The sequence below is a fragment of the Schistocerca nitens genome, chromosome 1 (genome assembly GCF_023898315.1).
Source record: "Schistocerca nitens isolate TAMUIC-IGC-003100 chromosome 1, iqSchNite1.1, whole genome shotgun sequence".
In the NCBI taxonomy this organism is placed as follows: domain Eukaryota; kingdom Metazoa; phylum Arthropoda; class Insecta; order Orthoptera; family Acrididae; genus Schistocerca; species Schistocerca nitens.
Genome location: NC_064614.1, coordinates 1,240,028,252 through 1,240,054,192, shown reverse-complemented (window position 1 = coordinate 1,240,054,192; position 25,941 = coordinate 1,240,028,252). Strand labels below are relative to the sequence as shown.

The window sequence follows — 25,941 nt, the reverse complement described above, 5'->3', positions numbered from 1 at the left end:
TCACCCACTGTCCCTGCTGGCGAGACATCTTTGCGGGTACCGGGCGCGGTTGGGCCACCTTCTCCCTAAGGGGAGTGGCGGGTTCAACAGTGTTCACGTCGCACAAGGCGGAGGGTCAATGTGGAGGCTGGCCGTGTGGCATCGCCCGCTCTGCCTGTGAGTGGACATGTGGCCGCTCCTTCAACAAGGTCCGAGCAGGCACACGGGGGGAGGGGTTTATTAGTGATTGAGAGCTCCAACGTTAGGCGGGCGATGGAGCCCCTTAGGGTAATAGTGGAAAGGTTAAGGAAGGAGGCCAGTGTTCACTCTGTCTGCTTGCCGGGGGGTCTCATCCGAGATGTGGAGGAGGCCCTGCCGGCGGCGATAGAGAGCACTGGGTGCACCCAACTGCGAAAAGTTGCTCATGTCAGCACCAATAATGACTCCTGCCGTCTGGGTTCAGAGGTCGTCCTCAGTTCATACAGGTGGTTGGCGGAGTTGGTGAAGGTGGAAAGCCTCATTCGCTGGGTGGAATCTGAGCTAACTATTTGTGGTATCGTTCCCAGAACCGATCGCGGTCCTCTGGTTTGGAGCTGAGTGGAAGGCTTAAACCAGAGGCTCAGATGATTCTCCGGAGATCTGGGGTGCAAATTTCTTGATCTCCACTATCGGGTGGAGAAATGTAGGGTCCCCCTAAATAGGTCAGGCGTGCACTACACGCAGTAAGCGGCTACAAGGGTAGCGGCGTACGTGTGGAGTGCACATGTGGGTTTTTTAGATTAGAGAATTCGCTCCCTAGGCCCGACAAGAGACTTCCCAAAGACGCAACAAGGTGGTAGTAGCAGGCAAAATGCAACAGGGAATAACAATATTAATGTGGTAATAGTAAACTGCAGGAGCATCTATAGAAAGATCCCAGAACTGTTCTCATTAATAAGCAGTCACAATGCCCACATAGTACTAGGGACAGAAAGTTGGCTGAAACCAGATGTAAACAGTAATGAAATCCTAAACTCAGATTGGAATATATACTGCAGAGACAGGCTGAACAGTGAAGGGGGAGGCATGTTTATAGCGATAAAAAGTGCAATAGTATCGAAGGAAATTGACGGAGATCTGAAATGTGAAATAATTTGGTTGAAGGTCATGGTTAAAGCAGGCTCAAACATGGTAATTGGATGTCTCTATAGGCCCCCTGGCTCAGCAGCTGTTGTGTTAGAGCACCTGAAGGAAAATTTGGAAAATATTTAGAGTAGATTTCCCGACCATGTTATAGTTCTGGGTGGAGATTTTAATTTGCCAAATATAGACTGGGAGACTCAAACGTTTATAACGGGTGGCAGGGACAAAGAATCCAGTGAAATTTTTTTAAGTGCCTTATCTGAAAACTACCTTGAGCAATTGAACAGAGAACCGACTCGTGGCGATAACATATTAGACCTTCTGGTGACTAAACAGACCCGAACTCTTTGAAACAGTTAACGCAGAACAGGGAATCAGCGATCATAAAGTGGTCACTGCATCGACGAATTCAGCCATAAATAGAAATATTAAAAAAGGTAGGAAGATTTTTCTGTTTATCAAAAGCGACAAAAAGCAGATTACAGAGTACCTGACGGCTCAACACAAAAGTTTTGTCTCAAGTACAGATAGTGTTGAGGATCAGTGGACAAAGTTCAAAACCGTCGTACAATATGCATTAGATGAGTATGTGCCAAGCAAGATTGTAAGAGATGGAAAAGAGCCACTGTGGTACAACAACCGAGTTAGAAAACTGCTGTGGAAGCAAAGGGAACTTCACAGCAAACATAAACATAGCCAAAGCCTTGCAGACAAACAAAAATTATGCGAAGCGAAATCATGTGTGAGGAGGGCTATGGGAGAGGCGTTCAGTGAATTTGAAAGTAAAGTTCTACGTGCTGACTTGGCAGAAAATCATAAGAAATTTTGGTCTTACGTCAAAGCGGTAGGTGGATCAAAACAAAATGTCCAGACACTCTGGGACCAAAATGGTACTGAAACAGAGGATGACAGACTAAAGGCCAAAATACTAAATGTCTTTTTCCAAAGCTGTTTCACAGAGGAAGACTGCACTGTAGTTCCTTCTCTACATTGTCACACAGATGACAAAATGGTAATATCGAAATAGATGACAGAGGGATAGAAAAACAATTAAAGTTTCTCAAAAGAGGAAAGGCCGCTGGACCTGATGGGATACCAGTTCGATTTTACCCAGAGTACATGAAGGAACTTGCCCCCCTTCTTGCAGTGATGTACCTGGGTTTCTAGAAGAGCACAACATTCAAAAGATTGGAAAAGGGCACAGGTCATCCCCGTTTTCAAGAAGGGACATCGAACAGATGTGCAGAACTATAGACCTATGTCTCTAATGTCGATCAGTTGTAGAATTTTGGAACACGTATTATGTTAGAGTATAATGACTTTTCTGGAGGCTAGAAATCTACACTGTAGGAATCAGGATGGGTGTCAAAACAGATGATCATGAGAAACCCAGCTTGCGCCATTCGTCCATGAGACTCAGAGGGCCATAGGCATGGGTTCCCAGGTAGATGCCGTGTTTCTTGACTTCTGCAAGGCGTTTGATACAGTTCCCTACAGTCGCTTAATGAACAAAGTAAGAGCATATGGACTATCAGACCAATTGTTTGGTTGGATTGAAGAGTTCCTAGATAACAGAACGCAGCATGTCATTCTCAATGGAGAGAAGTCTTCCGAAGTAAGAGTGATTTCAGGTGTGCTGCAGGGGAGTGTTGTATGACCGTTGCTATTAACAATATACATAAATAACGTGGTTAACATCGGAAGTTCACTGAGGCTTTTTGCGGATGATGCTGTAGTATATCGGGCTTTTTGCGGATGATGCTGTAGTATATTGAGAGGTTGTAACAATGGAAAATTGTACTGAAATGCAGGAGGATCTGCAACGAATTGACACATGGTGCAGGGAATGGCAATTGAATCTCAATGTAGCAAGTGTAATGTGCAGTGAATACATAGAAAGAGAGATTCTTTATCATTTAGCTACAATCTAGCAGGTCTGCTACTGGAAGCAGTGAATTCCATAAATTATCTGGGAGTTGGCATTAGGAGTGGTTTAAAATGAAATGACCATATAAAGTAGATCATCGGTAAAGCAGATGCCAGACTGAGATTCATTGGAAGAATCCTAAGGAAATGTAATCCGAAAACAAAGGAAGTAGGTTACAGTACACTTGTTCGCCCACTGCTTGAATATTGCTCACCAGTGTGGGATCCGTTCCAGATGTGATTGATAGAAGAGATAGAGAAGATCCAACGGAGAGCAGCGCGCTTCATTACAGGATCATTTAGTAATCGCGAAAGCGTTACGTAGATGATAGATAAACTCCAGTGGAAGACTCTGCAGGAGAGACGCTCAGTAGCTCGGTACAGGCTTTTGTTGAAGTTTCGAGAACATACCTTCACCGAGGAGTCGAGCAGTATATTACTCCCTCCTACGTATATATCGCAAAGAGACCATGAGGATAAAATCAGAGAGATTAGAGCCCACACAGACGCATACCGACAATCTTTCTTTCCACGAACAATACGAGACTGGAATAGAAGGGAGAACCGATAGGTACTCAAAGTACCCTCCGCCACACACCGTCAAGTGGCTTATGGAGTATGGATGTAGATGTAGAGTAGAACTGCAATAGCTTCGAAACGATTGAAAAACTCCTTAAACGAACCTTATTTCAATGAAATTAAAAAACAATCCTATCAATATTAATTGATAGAGTGGTAAGTTAATACATGCAGAAAAATATGCACTCAGCTTTGAAAACCGCAATACTATTGGTATTGTGCACAATATTGTTTATTTGCAAGGGTTGGCAGCGAGCATACGCAAAACAGTTGTTCTGCCAATGAATGGTCTCTGTAAACTTGACTGATGACTTAAACACAAGCATGTAGAATATTAACGTGGTTTGTGTTCTGTCACAGAGTACACCTTTTTCTTTGTTTGGATGGTTTGAGAATGGGTTCTGATATGTGAAACCGGTCATTAATTTAACAAAAGTATCTGAATTTTGCAACTTTGGCTGTTTTTTTACATCAAACTGGTTAACTCAAGTTGCTGTCTTGTTATTATTCCAGCGTGCTGGAAATCGAAGAAGTTGAAATTTAAAGCTGCTCTTTTCCGTTGCAGAAATTAATGCTGTCTTGTAGAATACCTGCCACACCAACCATTCGGAACTCATCACATATTCGGAAACAAACATCCAAATATTTATTTCATTCTTCAATCTCTAATCAGATGGAAATGTTAACACCATTCATTGCAGAACATACTTGTATTACACTTTCTGATTTTTTGCTTTACTTTTACTGTAAAAAGTGGTAGAGTCGTAAGCTAAATGATTCATGACGGTGTTGCCAGTGTTAGCGCCCACCTCCTTCCAAATACTTGCATTACATTCATAACAAAAGACCAGACCATGTTGACAATGCTAATATATATATATATATATATATATATATATATATATATATATATAGTAGCAGGCAGTGGGACACAAACCTACATCCATTCATATTGTAAACCACAAAAATATCCGTTACGTTATGGCTTACTCAATCGGCTACTGTCTAAATGATCACATTTCTTCAAGCTTTATATCGTTGCTGCATTATTAACCACGTTTAATGTGCATGATGATGTTTTTGTGATAGATTTTACCACCACCATTGCTTTGAAATGGCGTACTGCGACACACACACACACACACACACACACACACACACTACAAAAGAAATAAATAATCGAAAATCACACAGTGGTCATTCATACGCACTCGCAAAAGTTGATAGTTGAAAGGCCACTAGTGATGTCACAACTGCTAAAAGTAGTGTGATAGTTGAACGTGGAACATTTCAACATTAAATATGTCACTGACATCATTAGATTTACGACACTTCTTACGAAGACACAAAGAAATTTTGTTGAAAAACGCTGATTTTACTTCCTTAAAAACCACTGAATTCCCGTTACTTCCTTAAAAACTGTTGAATTCGTGTTATTTCCTTAAAAACCACCAACTTCGCGTTATTTGTCGCGTTATCGTTTAAACGAATTTTTCCGGTCCCTAGTTATAAACAGTTGTGTGCGCTGTGTCATCGCATTCTTCAGGATAACAAAAAAGCTAGTTGGATTTCATTTTCTAGTTCTTCTAACAATTCCACTTCCTCTTCTGCCATGTGGGCCAACCTCCAATGGCTCTCTGAGACCAAGGTCCATTATCCAATTTCCAGCCTGACCTGAGCAGATGATGTCTTTGTGTATCCCATTACTAACTCCAACACCTTGGGCCGATATTTTGCAGAGATTTCTAGGTTCAACTACTAACACCCTGGTTTCCTCCATCAGAAATAAGTGGAGGAGACTCGGGCAAGACCCTTCTCTTTCCAGAATCATCAGTGCCACAACACCACTTTTACTGTGAGGGAGCTAGTTCATGCTTTCACTTCATCTCGATCCTCCGCCCCAGGGTTGGACAGTGTTCACATTCAGACGTTGCAGCAGCTTTCTTTTGCGGGAAAGCATTTTGTCCTTCATACATAAAATTGCACGTAGGATGGGACATTTCCCAGTTGCTGGCATGAAGCCACTGTCATGCCCATACCTAAGCCCAGTAAGGACAAACACCTTCCTTCTAGCTACTCCCCCATTTCTTTCACCAGCGATGTTATGTGGATTTCAAGCACACTGTTGTGCAGGTGACCATGTTGTCACTTTGTCCACACATGTCGTTAACGGCTTTCTGTAGAAATCCCAGGCTGTGGCCATGTTTTTTGATTTGGAGAAAGCCTACGATACCTGCTAGAGGACTGGTATCTTTCGTGCATTGTACACGTGGGACTTCTGAAGTTGCCTGCCCTGTCTCCTTCAGCAATTTTTAAAAGACCAAGTTTTCAGCGAACACGTAGGTTCTACCTTGTCGGACACCTTCATCGAGAAAAACGGGTTGCCTCAGGGCTCTGCCCTGAGCATTGTCCTCTTTACTATCGCCATTAATCCTATTATGGCCTGTCTCCCGCTGGGCATTTCCGACTCCCTCTTCATTGGTAATTTTGCCATCTCTTGCAGTTCTCCATGGACTTGTCTCCTTGTGCGGAATCTTCAGTAATATCTCGATCCTCTTTACTCGTGGAGCATCAACAATGGCCTTCGCTTTTCCACTGACAAAACCATCTGTATGAATTTCTGGCTGTGTAGTGGGTTTCTTCCACAGTTTTTACACCTTGGGTCTGTCGCTCTTCCACTTGCTGAAATTACAAAATTCCTGGGGCTCATGCTAGATAGGAAACTTTCTTGGTCCTCCCAACTTGTCTTACCCCAGTGGGCTCGCCACTCTTTCGTGGGTTCATGCTTGCCTGCCATGGAGCCCCAGCCTTTGCAACATTTTTTCTCTTCTGTGCTGCATGTCTATCCTCTCGCTATTCCTTTTCCCCTTCCTTGGGGAACATGTCTGGGGTGTTATTGGGTATGTTCCGCATTGTCTGTCGCTGACATAAGAACAGTCTCACCTTTGCCTTTCGCTCTCTTTTCCTTTGTTTGTTTCCCTTCTCCTCTCATTCCTCCGCTTCGGCGTTTGAAGTTCCTCTTTTTCTTCTTCCTCCTTGTGCACTCCTGAAGGCCGGTCCATGTGTCTGATGCATAACACATGACTGGGTAACACATAATCCCCACCCCGGGTCAAGAGGTAGGGTACGCACATACCCCCTGGTACAGGCCAGACCCAGGGAGGGGTGACTGCCTGAGCCGCAGACTTCCCAAATTGCCAATTGGTCCCTCTGTCAAGTCTTTGGAAGGTTTGAGCAGTCACCTGAGGTGGGTGCGCCCCCTTGTGAAGAGAGTCCCCAGTTGGAAGGAGCGCGCCATCGAAGATGCTGGCAATCATGAGAGATTTTCTTGCAATGAGTCAATTGTCTTCCCAATCAATGTCTATGAAATGAAATGTAAACGTAATGAGGCTAATAATCCAAAGACCTTTCCCGCTGCACCACATACTGAAGACGGTCAGTCCATCGCCACAGTAAATCCATTTTTATTCAGAAAGGTGTTGATGCAATTGCTGGCTCTGTGAAATCCTGCTGTCGTTTATGGAATGACACTTTGCTTTTGGAGACTACTTCTGATTCTCAAGCACAACTACTGCTTGCTGCCTCATTTCTCCATGGCTACCCTGTTCATGTCAAGGCCCTTAGAACTTTGAATTATTCCCGTGATGTAATTTACACCAGGCTACTCGACGGTCTAACAGAGGCCAAAATCCAAACTTACCTTTCTGGTCAGGGTGTCATTGCCATCTTTTTGTCACCTTTGATAGAGTGGTGCTGCCATCCAACATGATATTATCAGAGTCTGCCCATATATTCCGAACCTGATGCGCTACTACCAATGTCATCATTTCAACCACACTAGAACGTCTTGTCGACACCTGCCAAATGCTTAACCTGTGGTAGGGATGCACACTAGGGCAATTGTCCGCCTCCTTCTCCCCGCTGTATCAACTGCAATGGTGGCCATGCTGCCTCCTCTCAGGATTGTCCCATGTATCTTGATGAACAGGCTGTCCAAGAGATTCGAGTAAAGAAAAGTTACCGGCTAGTCGCAAACCCTGTGTTCTCTCATGTGGCACCCATAGTTCTGTTCTTGTTACCCCTCACTCCATGAAGGCCATAGCCATGCAGACATGCGAACTCAAATTCAGCTCTGAGGTTGTTAATTCGCTTAGTGTTAAGGTAGCATCAAAATTCAATCATCCAGCTGTGCAACAAACCATCAAACTCTAGTCTCAAGGGGCGAAGCCACCAGCTACACAACCAGTAGGCCGGAAGGAGTACTCCCATGTAGATTTCCACCATCCCTCCAGCCATACAACACCCTAATCTTCATCGAACCAGAAAGGCTCGAATAAGTTCACCAAAGGCAAATGGTCTTCTCCTTTGCCAATTCGAAGATCCTCTTCGATGGTGTCGCCATGTGGTACCTTAGCCTGGTTGGTCTCAGCATCGCCGGTGTGCACCACCATCCGTTTTTGTGTTGGACTCCATGGACCGACCGCACAAGCAAGCCAATTCTTCTGTGGACCCATGGAGCAGGCTCTTCCTGCTTGAGCCCTGTAGTAGTGACTCTACACTAGCTGTCACTCGGCAGCCACTGAGTTGACACCCCTACCTCTCTTCCGCATCATGACTGTCCTCCAATGGAACATTCGCGACCTTCAGTCCCACAAAAAGGATTTATGGCTGCTTTTAGCATTGCAGCATTCCCATGTACTCTGCCTTCAGGAAACGAAATTGCACCCTCACAACTGCTTGGAGCTTTCACATTACTTGCCGGTTTCTTTTGACCTTCCCCCTGAGGTTGGTATTCATAGTAAACTCATCTCCCTGACTACCCATCTTAAAGCTGTTGCAGTTCGCCTTTCCCTTCATCACCTGACTTTTTCCCCTCTGTTCCATTGATGTCCCTCTGTCATTCGATATCACCAGGGCAGACTTCCTTCAGCTTATTGGGCAGCTATGTCCCCCATTTCTGCTACTCGGTGACTTTAATGCACATCATCCCCTTTGGGGTTCTCCCAGGACCTGTCAGAGAGGTGCCCTCTTGGCTGACCTTCTTAACATCTTCTGCCTTAACACTGGAGCACCCACTTTCTTTTACGAGTCCTCACTCACCTATTCCCACTTGGACCTATCCTTTTGCACTACCCAGATTGCCCCATTGTCTTGAGTGGTCCATTCTTTGACACCTACTCGAGCGACCATTTCCTGTGTGCTATCTGTTTGTTGACTCCTACCCCATCTGTGTGCATGCCGAAATGGCAGCTTACGAAGGCTAACTGGCAGCTTTAATCCTTCCTGGTGACCTTCGAAGAACAAGATTTCCCCAGTTGTGATGACCAGGTGGAATATCTCACAAACATTATCCTTACTGCTGCAGAGCGTTCCATTCCTTGCATTCCCTCTTTACCACGTCGTGTCCCAGTCCCTTTGTGGACTGAGGTATGCCACGACGCAATTCGCGCATGGAGACATGCTCTCCGTGTTTTTAACCATTATCCTACAATGGCAAACTGCATTCATTATAAACAGAAACAGATGCGTGCAACATGTCATCGCGTTCTTTGGGATAGCAAAAGAACTAGCTGGCTTTTATTCACTAGTTATTTTAACATTTCCACCCCTTCTGCTGTTGTGTGGGCCAACCTCTGATAGCTGTCTGGGACCTAGATCCATTCCCCAATTTCTGGCCTGACAGTAGCAGATGATGTTATCTTGCACCCTATTGCTATCTCCAACACCTTGGAACACCATTTTGCGGGAGTTTAAAGCCTTCCTCCAATGGAAATGAGCAGAGGAGGCTCAGGCAATATCCTTCTCTTCTCTGAATCATGAGTGCTACAATGCTGCCTTTACTGTGAGGGAGCCAGATCGTGCTCTCAGTTCATCACCATCCTCCGCCCAAGGGCCAGGTGCCATCCACATTCAGATGTTGTAGCACCTTTCTCTTGCAGGCAAGCAATTTATGCTTAAAACATACAACTGCATCTGAGCAGAGGGCATATTTCCAGGACGCTGGCATGAAGCCATCGCCATACCCACACCTAAGCCCGGTAAAGACAAAAATCCTCCTCCTAGCACCGCCCCATCTCTCTTACCAGCTGCATTTGCAAGATGATGGAACGTATGATTCATGCCCGGCTGGTATGGTGGCTCAAGTATCACAGTTTACTGATGAATGCACAGTGTGGATTTTGAGCACGGCGTTCTGCAGTTGACCATCTCGTTACTTTGTCCACCCATGTCATGAATGATTTTTCTGTTGAAATCCCAGACAGTGGCTGTGTTTTTTGATTTGGAGAAAGCCTATGACACCTGCTGGAGAACTGGTATCCTCCATACTCTTTACACGTGGGGCTTCCGTGGCCACCTGCCCTGTTTCCTTCAGGCATTTTTAAAATATCGAGTTTTCAAGGTACAATTGGGTTCTGCCTTGTCGGACATCTTCATCCAGGACAATGGTGTGCATCAAGGTTCCATCCTGAGTGATGTCCTCTTTGCTATTGCCATTAACCCTATAATGGCCTGTCTCCTGCGGGGCATCTCCAGTTTTTTTTCATCTATTGCAGTTCTCCGGGGACCTGTCTCACTGAGCAGTGCCTCCAGCACTGCCTTGATCATCTTTACTCCTGGAGCATTGCCAATGGCTTTTGCTTTTCCAATGACAAGACTGTCTGTATGAATTTCTGGCGATGCAAGTGGATTCTCCCAGCATGTTTACATCTTGGGCCAGTTGCCCTTCTGTTCGTTGAAACTACAAAATTCCTGGGGCTCATGCTCAATAGGAAACTCTTTGTCTTCCCATGTGTCTTACCTGGCAGCCCGCTGTACGCAATTCCTCAATGTGTCCTACGTGTCCTGAACGGTACTTCCTGAAGTGCCGATCATACCACCCTCCTCTATTTGTACCAGTCCCTTGTCCATTTGAAACTCGACTATGGGTGCTTTGTTTATGCATCTGCATGCTCATCCCTCTTACTCATTCTCAACACTATCCTCCATTGTGGCATCAGTTTGGCCACAGTCACCTTTTACACTAGCCTGGTTGAAAGTCTGTCTGCTGAAGCTGCTGAACTATCACTGTCATACCGCCGTGACATTCTCCTCAGCAGGTATGCATACCATTTATCTGCCATGCCTGGCCACCCATCCTACACCTTCATCTTTGATGATTCCTTTAATCGTCAGTTTGGGTTGCATCCCTCTTCTCTGTTACGTCCTGGAGTCCGCTTTCGGCACTTGCTACAGTGCCTTAACTTCACATTACCTGCAACTTTCCTGGTAGGTGTGAACCCTTCACAACCTTGACTTTGTGAAGCGGCCCATGTTAACATAGGCTTTCATTCGTTTCCTAAGGACACTACTCCAGCCTCAGTCTATCGCCTTCAGTTTCATGACCTTCACATGGAACTTCGCGATGGTACCTTAGTATACACTGATGGCTTTCGGACTGAATGACCTTCACATAGAACTTTGTGATGGTCCCTTAGTATACACTGATGGCTTTCGGACTGACTGGAATCAGGTGATCCTCCGTGATTGGCATCCATGTCTTTAGATATCAGCTTCTGGCACACTGCTCAATATTTACATCCGAGCTCTTCGCCTTGTATCAGGCCACGAAGTATATCCGGTGACACATCCTTTTCAATTGGGTCTTCTGCTCAGACTCCTCAGCACCCTTCAAAGTCTGTGTGCACTGTACACTGCACATCCCTTGGTGCAGCGGGTCCAGGAAAACTGTCACTTGCTCACTTTTGGTGGAGCCAGTGTGATGTTTCTGTGGGTTCCTGGTCATGTCAGCTGCCAGGAAACGAGGCTGCTGACACTGTTGCCAAGGCTGTAGTCCTCGTACCTCAGCCTGTGAGTACCTATTCCCTCCAATGATTCTCTGTGTTGCCGTCTGTCAGGAGGTGATGTCCCTTTGGCATCACCAATGGTCTTCCCTTCACGGAAATAAGCTCTGGCATATTAAGCCTCTACCATTGGCTTGGACGACCTCCTCTCGGTCCTCCCACTGCTAGGATGTCATTTTAACTAGGCTGCATACTGGGCATTTCCTTTTTAGCCATTGTCATTTGCTAAGTGGCACTACCCCACCACTTTGTACACATTGCAACCAAGTTTTAACTGTCCCCCACTTACTGATGGAATGCCCATTTTTTTACTGTTTACGTTCCCAGTTGGATTTGCCCTCTGATTTATCGGCCATTTTAGCAAATGACATGCGCGCTCTCGACCATGTTTTACTTATATGGCGAAGGCCATTTAATTTTTGTTTTTGGACCTCTGTGTTTGTATGGTGTCTTTTTTTTAGGCCTTTTCCCATGTGCCTGTTTTTAGCTGTCTTCTATTATGTCAATTGGGACTGATATATAGTCATTTTGTAACTCCTCTCCGTCTTTGTGTTACATAGTTTTGACACTGGTGCGTATGACGCCAGTTCTTTTTTGTGCCCTAAAGCAAATCAACACCAAAACCCAATCACTTGTCTTACCTGGCTGCCTACTGTACCAGGTCCCTCAGTGTCCTACCTGTTCTCAGCAGGACTTCCTGGGGAACAGATCAAATGACCCTCCTCCATTTGTATCTGTCCCCTGTCTATTCGAAACTAGACTATGGATGTTTCGTTTATGCATCTGCATGCTCGTCAAATCTTATGCCGTCCAAATATAATCCACCTTCGTGGAATCTGTTTGGGTAATGGCACATTTTACATTAGCCTGGTTGAGAGCCTCTATGCAGAAATTGCCAAACTAGTGCTGTCATACCGACGTGAGTTCTCCTCAGCAGATACACGTGCCATTTGTCTGCCATGCCTGGCCACCCATCCCTATGGCTCTCCTTTTCAAAGACTCCTTCAACCGCCAGTATGGGGCGCGCCCTTTTCTCTGTTACCTCCAGGAGTTCGCTTTTGGCTACTGCTCTGGCAGCTGTACTTCACACTACCTTCCACGTTTCTGATGGGTGTGACCCATTCACCATCTTGGCTTTGTGCAGTGGCCCGTGTTCATCTTGGACTTCATCCACTTCCCAAGGAAACTACTCTGGATTTGATCTATCACTTTAAGTTTCTCAATCTTCACAAGCAACTTCGCGTAGGCACCTTTGTGTACACTGATGGCTCTAAGACTGACCATGGTGTTGGGTGTGCCTTCATCATTGGCACTGACCATTTTCAGTATCAGCTTCCAGAACACTGCTCAATATTTACTGCAAACCCCCTTGTCCTATGGCACAGGCTTTTTAATTGTGTCAGATGCTCCGATTTTCTCAGTGTCCTTCATAGCCTCTGTGTGCTGTACTTAGTCCATTCTTTAGTGTGACAGGTCCAAAAAAGCTTCCACTTGCTCGCTGTTGGAGGAGCCACCGTGATGTCCATGTGGGTTCGGTGGTCACATCGATCTGACGGGAAATGAGGCTGCTGACACTGCATCCAAGGTTGCAGTCTTCCTAACTTGGCCTGCTAACTCTTCCATTCCTTTGGATGATCTCCATGTTGCTGTCTGTGAACAGGTGGTGTCACTTTGACATCACCACGGTCTTCTGCTCCGGGAATTAAAGCTCTTTCAGCAGCTAGGCTGACCTCCTCTCAGCCCTCTTGCCATGAGATCATTTTAGCTAGGTTGAGGATTGGGCACTGTCTTTTTTGCTGTTTCCACTTGTTAAATGGTGATGATCCCCCACCACTTCATGCTCATTATTGTCAGCCTTTGATGATTCACCATTTCCTGACCAAATGCCCTTTTTTTAACTGCTAACGTTGTAGTGCATGTTTGCCATCTGAGTTATTGGATGTTTTAGAGAATGACACATGGGCTGTTTATCCATTATAGCACTATGGTGAAGGACATGTAATCTTTGGTTTGGGACCTCTGCTGTCTCTACGTTGCGTTTCATGGATCTTTCTCGAAGATGAGGTCCCTGTTTTTAGCTCTTTCCTTCCGTTGATTAGACTTAATGTGTAGATGTTTTCAATTATGCTTTCTTATTAGTGTTCCAATGTTTTGACATGGGCTTTTATGACCTCAGTTGTTTTTACGCCCAAAAACGTGTGGATCAAATATGGCATGGTTGTAATTGATTAGTGACTGATGATTATTGATATAATGATGGCTTGCATGTGATAAGCTGAAATTATAATGAGTTGGAATGAACATTCTCAGTTCCTTAGCAGCAACAATGGCCTCCTGTGTTCCCAGGCCTTGTTTCTGTCATACATCCCAAGGCTCTGGAAGTGCCATCTTTGAGGTGTGTGACAGGAAACATAAAAATTGGTTGCCAGTGTCCTGTGTAGCTGGAAGAAGGGTGGGACGCCCACTTCATGATGCAACACTGACTCTAATGAAGGACAGGGAATGGAATGCTCACTACAATGCTGTGTTCTGTAGCACTTGCAGCTTCTGTATCTTGTCTGAAGCACCGTAGACTCACTTGGAATCCAATAACTCCAGAATGACGTGATATCACTTGATACACTCATTCAAAGTTATAGCAAAACATAATTATACAACACCGTTTTTGGGTGCGTTCCATGAAGCTTTCACTGCAATGAAAGTAAATTTGACCAACTTTACAGGGTTGAATATAATGCCTTGCATTTTCTCAAACTATTAATTTAAGTCCAGTTGTGTTCTCTGCATGTGCGGTGAATATTATGCAAAATTAACATAAAAAATTGTTTTTATGTACTCAAACAATTTGTAATGGCAGTAAAACAATTTATTGACAGGATAGGGCTTATGATGGAACCAAAAGAAAATTAAGTAAATGACCGGAAAAAGCAAAACCTGGAATTTTAAAAACAGTTTTTACTATATACCAGGTGCCTCTCCTAAGAGTCATCAGGTGCGTTTTCTCTGGTGATTCAGCAGATATTTGCAATTTAGTTGTTGCAATATATAGCAAGAGTCAGCCCAAACAAATATTGCACATCATGTGTTTCACCTGACGCCAAGTGTTGATAGAAAACATCAGTTTGTTTCTCTTTACACAAACAAAAAAAGACCATTTAATAGAGTGGTCTGAAATTAGTCAACTGTGATATTTGTTTTATTGATAAAGTAAAACACAAAGAATGACAAGCCCTCAGGCAGTGGCAGAGCAGTGCTGCTGCATGGCAGTAGCAGTTAATGCAGGCTAGGGCAGTGCCATCACTGCTAGAGTATTGATTATTGTTTGTGTCTTAATGTCAATTTTACTACATACCGTATTTACTCGAATCTAAGCCGCACTTTTTTTTCCGGTTTTTGTAATCCAAAAAATCGCCTGCGGCTTAGAATAGAGTGCAAAGCAAGAGGAAGTTCTGAAAAATGTTGGTGGGTGCCGCCACAACTAACTTCTGCCATCGAATATATGTAGCACTACACAGGCATGCTTTGTAGGCACAAAGATAAATACTGGCACCAAATCCTCTGCGTCAGTAAATAATTTTTTTTAAAAAAGGTGGAAGACGAGCTTTTTTCTCCGCCCCGAGTTTCGACCACTGCATTTTCATACATTATCCAGCGAAGTAAATACAAATTCCGTATTGTTCGTCTTCGAATGTAGCAGCATTTCAATGTACTACGATAATCCGACTGGCAAGACTGTTTGGGATATTTGTCAATATGGCCAACTCTACTTGTCAATATGGCCATCTCTACATTCTGAATTTTTTCCTACCTGTGAGAAGAGATGGTTGCTAGTAGGAACTTTTATGAATTGTGAATCACATGCAGCATTCTCTTCACCATAAGAATAATACGAATATAAACATTTTGCCATGTATTGTTTCGTGTTTGCTGCTATCTCATTTAAATCCTGTCTGCCTAATAAACTACGAAACTAGAGTGAGACAGCAGCAAATGCGGAAGAATATACATATCATGTCATGTTTATATTCGTATTATTCTTATGCCTACTACAGTCAGAAATGAAGCACAGCAATTGATTAGATTTTTAAATCTAAGATGACTCTAATTTCTGTGCAGAATGTAATGTACTAAAAGGCGCCTGCAAAGATTTTCAAACGGAGAAAAATTTTCGCCAAACTCTTGTTCAGAACATCTTCTATCATACGCAGTCTATTATTTGGTTCTTGTTGATCTTTATCAAAGAAAGCAGCAGTGTAAGTAACAACAGATAGTAGTCTCTTGCCATTGTTTTGCTAATCAAACGATTCCTTTGTGTGTGTGTGTGTGTGTGTGTGTGTGTGTGTGTGTGTGTGTGTGTGTGTGTAAGCGGCGGTAGTGCGCACAAAAGCAAGCCATGCCGCGAGCGGCGACAGGCCGTGGACACGCACTATCAGAATGCGACAAACAATGCATGACACAGTACAGTAATGCATTTTCAGCTTAGAGTGACGTAAACACCTATAACAAAGAAAATGGGGCTTATCAGATCAAAGAAAAATAAGCAATCAATTCAAACCAGATGAAGCACGTGAAAAAGGAAGGGTACCCGTATAAATACGGACGGAGCGCCTGACGCATAGCAATGGCTACCTGGTTAAGCTTAACTGCTAAGCTTAAGACTCGAACCAAACTACTGTAGCTGTATTGTCATTCATTCGACCTAAATTGTGTCTCATATTACAATGGAGCAACTTTGTTTCGATTTCGAGATGTGGCCTAAAACTTTTCTCTCCTCTTGAATGTCGAGTCTCAAATTTCAGGTGTGGCTTAGATTCGGGAAAATTTTTTTTCCTTGATTTCGAGTCTCATTTTTCAGGTGTGGCTTAGATTCGAGTGCGGCTTAGATTCGAGTAAATACGGTATTTGTAAAACGAAGATCACACTGGATTAATTTTGGACACACCTATTGAATGAACACGCGAAACTCTACTTTGAAAACAGCTCTGTTTGTAACAAGAAACAAACACTTTTCCATTGACACTAGTGGCTGCATGAATGAGTTTAGAAGTATTTATGTGGGCTGACTCCAGCTACACGTTGAAGCAGGAAAAAAAAAAAATGCAAGTATATGCTGAAGCACCAGTGGAAACATGACCCTATATATACATGAGCAGAAAACAATGTCCTCAAAACCTCTGGATCCTATGTAAATATTTTGCCCCTACTGAAAACCTGTGGTCACCCCTAAATTTAATGTGTAATAAAATTAATTTGTAACACAAACTGAAATCATATCTGTTTCACAACTGCTCCTACTCCATAGAAGAATTTCTGAATGTTTAGTTGTGTGGTGTGTGAATGGGAGGGAGGAAGGGTGGGCGGGTGGGTTGGTGGGTGGATGTGTTTGTTTAAGAAGGGGGGGGGGGGCTACAGTGGACTGCAGGTGGCAATACACTCACTCTCTCATAAAAAATCGTATAAATGTCTCAACATGTCACCATATTTTCCATTGAGAAGATGGACTAAAATTGTTACTGACTGAGTGAGAAGTCAGTCAGCTATCATCCATGCAACATGCAAATAAATAATTATCTAGAAATCAGAAATTTGTCTCGGAGAATAATTATAGTCTCTCTTAAACAATCATTAAACTCATCAGTTGCTTATGATAAAATCATAAGTCATTTACATTGTAATAGGACTCCTGCCCAAAATATTACATTCACTCACTCCTTCATTCATTAACTTCCCAGAGGCTACCTTTGTAGAGGCAACCATTTGAATGCCACTTGCTATTCTTTGGTCAACACACAATTTTTGCCTATTGTTCTGGTCTTGATGTCTGCTAAGCAATTTTTTTCTCAGTGTTTTCTTACCAAATATCTTGCCGTCTGATACAGTTCTGAGAAAACAGCTGTGGGCAAAGATGTGTCCTACAAATTTCATCTTCTTACTTCTGTTTCTATCATCAGGCTTCTGTTCTCTTGTACTTCCATCTTTCATTGATGGAATGTTAAATGTTATTCTTTATTCATTGTACATCCCTCAGAAGCTGCTACTTTCCATCCAGCTTGTTCTAGTCATTTTTTGTCATATCCACATTTGTGCTTTCATTTGTGTCATCTGTTGTTTCCCCTCTGTCTTGTTATATCCATAGAGTAGTTTACTGTCACATACATGTCATCGTTTCCTAAGTATCTGTATTTCTACATAAACAAGTTTATTTGACGTGGAAATGCATAGTGCAGTTCTGGTATCACACACACACACACACACACACACACACACACACACAGAGAGAGAGAGAGAGAGAGAGAGAGAGAGAGAGAGAGAGAGAGATTGGCTGATCCTTCTGCATCTTGAGTATTTTGTGAGTGTGTCGCTACTCTTCTTCCACACACACATTACACCTTTTGAGGCTACAAATGGAGAAGACTTACGTGACAAACTTCTGTATGGTATCATAACAATTGGCACATACTTGAACAAATATGCACTTTAATTAAGAATTGTATTGGGAAGTAATGTTGCTCATTTCCTAAATAAATTTATCTTAATGTATATATTCTGGCTCACAGGTAGTCGCAACAAAAAGATTGTCAGAAAGTAAACTTTTTTCCATTGTTTGTGTATATTCTGGGTGTACCATAATTACAGCTTTAAAAAGTTCTTTGTTTTTATTTCACTTAAACATTTAAGTTTTTTCAATTTGTTCTTTCTTTATTTCAGCCTGTTGTGAAGTTGTTGATTAATAGACACAACAACAAATACTCTTATACAAGGTAAGGCTGCACGAGTTATTTGATTTCATTAGAAATAAGATTAAAAAATAAGTCTTTATTAATTTCTGCCTTGTAATTTAGCTAACATAGTACAGCAATCTTTTTTCTAATTCTTTTACATGCACAGTATTTTTTCTGCTGCCATATATTCAGACACATGGCTAAATTTGGTACAAGAAAGTCGCATGAACAGCACAATTCAGCACACTGTTATCCACTGGTTTACACCCCGTTTTTGTGATTATGGAACAGATGTTACTTAATTCTGTAAATCACTCCAGTGCTTTGAGTTAAATGGCACAGTGGTGAAGACATCCCATTTCAAGTCTCCTGTGATTTTCCTAAATGATTTCTGGCATAGGCAGAATGACTCCTCCACTGAAGTAAGTGCTCTGTTTCTAATAGCCTCCTATTGACAGATAGTTGGCGTTTTGGAGATGAGTGATGTGTCTGTTACACCATGCAGATTATATTTGGAAAAGATGACAGACATATCTCAGCTTTGTAAATTTATTGTAACATTTTTCTTACGTCTGTTGCTTGTATAAAGGTGCTCTGTGATGTTTGTATTGCCATCAAAAAACAAAGATGGCACCACATGTCACCCCCAGGGAGCTCATTGCTCTTTGGCGAGTTCTTGCTTGGCAACCACATGGCCCCAGCCTTTGCAGCATCTTTTCCCTTCTGTGCTGCATGTCTACCCTCTTGCTATTATTTTTCCCTTCCCTTGTGGAACATGACTGGGGTCTTTCTGGGAATGTTCCACATTTTCTTTAGCTGACATAAGACCAGTCTCACCACTGTTTTTCATTTCTTTTTTCCTCTCTTCACTCATCTTCTCTTACCCTTCCTCCACTTTGGCGCTTGCGGCTCCTCTTTTTCTTCTTCTTCTTCCCAGTGCGCTCCTGAAGGCAGACCCACGCATCTGACGTGTAAATGGTGACTGGGTAACATGTAATTCCCAGCCCAGGTTGACAGGGAGGGTTCGCATGTACCCCCTGGTACAGGTCAGGCCCAGGGAGGACTGATTGCCTGAGCTGTTAGCTTCCCAAATTGCCAATTGGTCCCTCCGTTAGGTGTTTGGGAGGTGTTACCTGAGGTGTGAACACCAAAGGGGAGTGAGTACCCCTCTGGGGAGGGGCGGGGGGGGGGGGGGTCAGTTGGAAGGAGCATGCCATCAGAGAAGCTGGCAGTCGTGGTGGATTTTCCCGCAATGAGCCAATCATCATTATTGCAGTCGACGTCTACCAAATGTAAACGGCTTGAAGCTCCCATTTCGAAGACCTTCCCAGCTGCGTCATGGTTCCTCATGGTTACTCATACCAAAGATGGTCAGTCCTTTGCAACGGTAAATCCATTTCTAATTCAGAAAGGTTTTAATGTACTTGATGGCCCTGTGAAATCCTGTTCTCATTTACACAATGGCTGTTTGCTTTTGGATTCTCAAGCACGACTACTGCTTGCTGCTTTGTTCTTCCATGGCTGTTCTGTTCATGTTGAGGCCCATAGAACTTAATTCTTTCTGTGGCATTATTTACACAAGGCTGGTGCCTTACCTAGTCGCCTGCAAGTTATTGGCTAGTCACAAACCCTGCGTTCTACCATCGGGCACTTACAGTGCTGAACTTGCTACATCTCGCTCGATGAAGGACATGGCCATGCAGACATGTGACCTAAGATTCAGCAGTGAGGTTGTGAAATTGCCCAGCGCATGGTAGCATCGCTGTCTCCTCGTCCAGCTGAGCAACAAGCCACTAAACATTTGCCTCCCAGTGCGAAGTCACCTGCTTCATAACCAGCAGGCCAGAAACGACAGAAGGAATACTCCTGCGAAGACTTCCTGCACGCCTCCAGCCAATGAACATCTGAGTCTTCCTCTGCCAACCGGAAAGGCTCCAAAAAGTCAAACAGAGGCAAACGGTCTTCTCCTTTACTGCCTCAAGAGATCCCCTTCAATGGTGCGCCATGTGATAACCCCTCCCGGCTGACCTCTGTGTCACCGGTGGGCACCACAACCGTTTTTCTGCCATGGACTCCAGAGATTGACAGAGGAAGAGTTCCGATGGCCCTATAGATCTCATGAAGCAGGATCCTCCAGGTTCTGCACCCCGTAGCAGTGAGTCTTTAGAGGCTGGCACTCAGCAGCCTCCAATGTGACACCCCTTCATTTTTTCCCCTCCTCCCCTTTCCTCATACTGGCTCTCCTTCATGGAATGTTCATGGCCTTCGATCAAACAAAGATGACTTATGACTGCTTTTAGAATCCAACTGTCTGCTTGTTCTCTGGGTCCAGGAAACAAAATTGCACGCCCACGACTGCTTCGAGCTCTCACTTTTCATCCCAGTCCACTTTGACCTTCCCCGCCCCAGGACAGCATTCCACCTCATAGCCATGCTTCTCATAGAGGATGACGTTCATAATCAACCCATGTTCCTGGCTTCAAGCTGTTGCAGTTCGCCATTCACCTTTTCCTTTCTCACTTGAACCTTTCCCTTCATGCCTTTTCCGTCCCTCCATCATTTGATGTCACAAGGGCAGACTTCATCCAGCTTATTGGGCAGATACTTCACCAATTTCTGCTGCTCGGTGACTTTAATGCTCACCATCCCCTTTGGGGTTCTCCCAGAACCTGTCAGAGAGGTGCCCTCTTGCCTGACCTCAATAAACTTAACCACCTCTGCCTTAACACAGGAACACCCACATTCCTTTCCGACTACTTTCACATGTATTCCCATTTTAACCTGTCCTTCTGCATTGCCCAGCTTGCGCATCGTTGTCTGTCCTCTCTGACTCACACTCAGACGACAATTTCCCGTGTACTATCTGCTTGCTGACTCCTACCCCACCTACGTGCACACCCAAACAGCAGCTTACTAAGACCAACTGGAGGCTTTACTCATCTGTGGCGAATTTCGATGAACAATATTTTGCCAATTGTGATGACCAGGTGGAATATCTTATAAACGTTGTCCTTATTGCTGCAGAATATTCCATTCCTGGCACTTCCTCTTTATCATGCCATGTCCCAGTCCCTCGGTGAACTGAGGGATGCCACGATGTGATGGAGACATGTTCTCTGTGTTTTTAACCATCATACTACGATAGCAACTTGCATTCATTATAAGCAGTTGCGTGCACAGCTCAGTAAGAACAAACACCTTCCTTCTAGCTACTGCTCCATTTCTCTCACCAGCAGTGTTTGCAATGTGATGGAACGTATGATTCATGCCAAGCTGTTATGGTGGCTCAAGTCTTGCAATTTACTAACCACTGCACAGTGTGGATTTCAAGCGCACCGTTGTGCGTTTGACCATCTTGTCACTTTATCCAATCACGTCACAAATGGTTTTCTGCGAAAATCCCAGACTGGCTGTGTTTTTCAATTTGGAGAAAACTACAATACCTGCTGGAGGGCTGGTATCATCCGTGCTCTGTATATGTGTAGCTTCTGTGGCTGCCTGCATGGTTTCCTTCAGGAATTTTTAAAAGACTGAGTTTTCAAGGTACGTGTGCATTCTGCCTTGTCTGACACCTTTATCCAGGAAAACTGTGTGCATCAGGGTTCCGTCCTAGTGTCATCCTCTTTGTTATTGCCATTAACCCTATTGTGGCCCGCCTCCTGCGGGGCATCTCAGGCTCCCTTTTCCTTGACAGTTTTGCCATCTAGTGCAGTTCTCCATGGACTTGTCTCATAGAGCAGCATCTTCAGCGATGTCTCAATCACCTTCACTCATGGAGCATCGACAATAGCTTCCGTTTTTCCACTGACAAAAACATTTGTATGAATTTCTGGCAGCCCAATTGGTTTCTTCCACCACCTTTATATCTTGGGCCTGTTGCTCTTCTGTTCGCTAAAACTACGAAATTCCTGGAGGCTCATGCTTTATAGGAAACTTCCTTGGTCCTTCCATGTGTCTTATGCTGCCTTAATACTATCCAGCATCGTGGCATCCATTTGACCACCGGTGCCTATTAAACAAGCTCAGTCGAGTCTGTATGCAGAAGCTGCCAAACTACCGCTGTCTTACCACTGTGAGTCTGCCATGCTGTTTGTCTGCCATGTGTGGCCACCCATCCTATGACTCCTTTGATCGCCAGTATGTGGTGTGTCCCTCTTCTCTGTTACCTCCTGGAGTTCGCTTTTGGCTCTTGCTCCAGCAGCTTAACGTCACGCTACCTGCCACATTCCCAGTGTGTGTGAACCCTTCACCGCCTTGACTTCGTACGGTGGCCTGTGTTCATCATGGCCTTCATTCACTTTCTGAGGACACTACTCCAGCCTTGCTCTATTGCCTTCATTTTTAACTGCTTTCTTTGTCTTCGTGTTCTACAGTTCTGACAAGGGCGTGTATGACTCAAGTTGTTTTTGGCTCTAAAGCAAAAAAAAAAAAAAAAACCACATGTCACACACATTGGCTGGAAAGAAATACAGACAATATTATTTACGAGACAACGTTGTGTTGCTTCGCAGCATTTACGTTCCCCTTGTTACCACACCCTACACCTCACAGGGTCACATATGGTGCAAATGACACTGATTGATGTCTGCTACAAGCTTTGTGTTCATTTTCAAGATGACCCTACAGTACAGTACTTAAAAATAGATGCAGTTGCCCAAAAGCCTGGAGGTGGGGAGGGGGGGGGGGGGTTGTAAAACAAACTTTCATTTCACAGCAGACAAGAGCATTAGATGTTTGTGAAGTGGGAAGACATTAGAAATGTCTTGCTTTTGACAACAAAACGCAATATGACTGCATCCAATATCAGTGTCTGAACAAAATTAGAAATGGTAGTGATGAAGAAACTTGCCTGTATGTTGGATAAAAAAAAAGGACTGGTGTAGACCACAGTGACCAGCTGATGGGCTAATAACCTTTTGAGAGGAAGCAAATAAAGTGCCAAAAGCAAGCTTTTTTCACGTTTTCATTACAATTATAGCAAACTTGTATGTTTTATGTAAAAAAATCAAGGCCTACTGCAAACATCTTGTTAAATTTATTACTGAATTGGCAGTGACTATGATAAGCAGAGGTCTGGTTGAATCAAATTGTACTCAAAGTATGAGGGGCATTTGAAAAGTCCGTGCAAAAATAAAAGCTACTTACGTGTTTCGGGTAACCTTTTTTTATTTTTCGACATAGTCTCCTTTTAAACTTATACACTTCGTCCAACGCTGTTCTAATTTGTTGATCCCTTCCGAATAATAGGAATTGTCCAAGTCTGCAAAATAGCTATTAGTTGCTGCAATCACCTCCTCGTTTGAATAACACCTTTGTCCCACCAGCCATTTCTTTAAATTGGGGAACAAATAGTAGTCCGAGGGAGCCAAGTCTGGAGAATAGGGGGGATGTGAAACGAGTTGGATTCCTATTTCCATTAATTGTGTGACCACAACTGCTGAGGTGTGTGCTGGTGCATCATGATGGAAAAGGACATTTTGCGATGCAATCGCTGGTGCTTTTCTTGCAGCATGGTTTTTAAGCGGTCCAATAATGATGAATAATATGCGTTTGTAATAGTTTTACCCTTTTCCAGATAGTCGATGAGGATTACCCCTTGCAAATCCCAAAAGACAGTCACCATAACCTTTCCGGCCAAAGGACTGGTCTTCACCTTTTTTGTTGCAGATTCTGCCATGGTAACCCATTGTTTAGATTGCTTTTTGGTCTCAAGAATATAGTAATGTATCCCTGTTTCATCCACTGTGACAAAACTATGCTTAAAGTCCTGCGGATTCTTCCTGCACAGCTGCAAACCATCGTTGAAACACTTCACACAATTCCGTTTTTGGTCAAGCGTGAGCAATCACGGAACCCATCTTGCGAATAGCTTTCTCGTGTCCAAATGTTTATGCATACCTGTTCATTCGAGATGCCCACAGCACTAGCAATCACACGCACCATAACTCTTCTGTCATCCATCACCATATCAGGGATTTTATCAATGATTTCTGGAGTTGTAACCTCCACAGGGCATCCAGAACATTCAGCATCACTTGTGCCCATATGGCCACTCCGAAAATTTTGAAACCACTTATAAACTGTTCTAATCGAAGGTGCAGAATCACCGTAATGTTTATCAAGCTTCTCTTTAGTCTCCTGAGGCGTTTTGCCTTTCATAAAGTAATGTTTAATCACCACACGAAATTATTCTTCATCCATTTTTTGACAATCACTCAACTTCCTTGATTCACACAAATGCCAAACACAAAGAAATAGACCAATATGGATGAAACTTGGTGTGCGTTCTTTCCAAAGATGCTACTAACTAAACATTACCTCGATATGCGCCGGTGGTGCCATCTCTCGGACTTTGCACGGACTTTTCAAACACCCCTCGTAGATCACCTGTAGACAGACTTAGAGGAAAATATTCTTCTAAACTGCTTCCTGCTACAGAAATGTCAAAATGGCTTGGGAGAAAATGTAAGGCTTGTGCTGAACACAGGAAGGGAAGATCTGGGAAAGTGGCAGGAAAAGATATCACGTATTATTATTATTGTGAAAAATGTGAAATAGGTATTTGGGTTTCCAAAATCCTTTGAAGTTTTCCATACTAAGGCAAATGTAATTAATTTTCAACAAAAAAATTACATTTTCATCAGTTTTATTTTTAGTACCAACAGCTTCCACTTCTGTCCCCATTTAGGAAGTGAAGGATGAAGAAAGATTTTTGGGACAACAGCACATTTTCCCTTCAGTATAAAAAATGTGGTCAATGATGTATGTCTGTTTCTTCACAGTATTTCATACAAAGAAGAACCCTCTTTCAAATGCTAAGTTCTCTGCAGTAGAGTTTATCCCACAAAATTCAGAAAAACTATGAAAAAGCACAATATCAGCCAGTTGAACTATACCCTAGCTGTCCAGTCCTCAGAGTATTACTCTTTAGCTTTTCTTCCACCAGATGGTTTTTTAAACATAACTATGTATTATTCCATCTTAGGTTATGTGTAATGAATGATATAATTATCAGTAATTCATCAAATAAATATTCTCTTTGAAATATTCATAAAATCGAGCAAAAAATGAATTTGTCTGAATTTTTGTCCCCCCTTCAGATATTAATATGTAGAACACAAATAATAAGAAAAAAGAACTTGTGCCAAAACCATTTCAGTTCCAAAAGCTATGGTTTCCATGCAGATGAATTCAGAATCATTTACAATCCCAGTGTGCACAGTTGTCACACATACTTATACTCTGGATTGCTGCACATTTGGATATTTGGGTTAATGCATAGGCTGAATGTCTGCCTGTCTTCTAGCAAATTTAAGCAAGAGTAGATCACACTGCTTATAATGCTATCTAAATTATAAACAATATAGTGATTACATGCACCATCACTGAAACAGTTTTGCTCTTCTACTTCTAAATACAGAGTATTGTATCCTATTTGATTTATTGTAATTATATTACTCTGTGTTTCATCTAGTTTCAATTAGTCTGAGTTTCAGCCTAAGAAATTTCTTTTCTTGTCCTCCTTTCTCCTCTCAATTGAGTGTCAAACCATGCTGTTGTTGTGATCTTTAGTTCAAAAATGGTTTAACGCAGCTCTCCATGATAGTTACCCTGTAAGTACCTCTTCACCACTGCGTAACTGCTGCAACTGCCCCATCTATCCAAAAACTTTAGAGACAGGATTAATAAAAAATAAAGAAAAGTTTAGATGGTCATTTTAATGCTGCAGGTGTTTCTACTTACAAGGAGATCAACTAACAACTGTTTTTTGT

The 25,941-nt window shown here is 43.2% G+C and overlaps 1 protein-coding gene across 1 annotated transcript in view; it reads left to right on the top strand.

Annotated features, from left to right (window-relative positions):
- LOC126201701 (BTB/POZ domain-containing adapter for CUL3-mediated RhoA degradation protein 3) overlaps nucleotides 1-25,941 on the top strand; it is a 117,624-nt gene that overhangs the window by 56,893 nt on the left and 34,790 nt on the right. Inside the window, exon 3 of the mRNA XM_049936805.1 lies at nucleotides 18,156-18,208. Within this exon, the coding sequence (XP_049792762.1) occupies nucleotides 18,156-18,208 (53 nt within the window). The remainder of the gene's footprint in view (nucleotides 1-18,155; nucleotides 18,209-25,941) is intronic.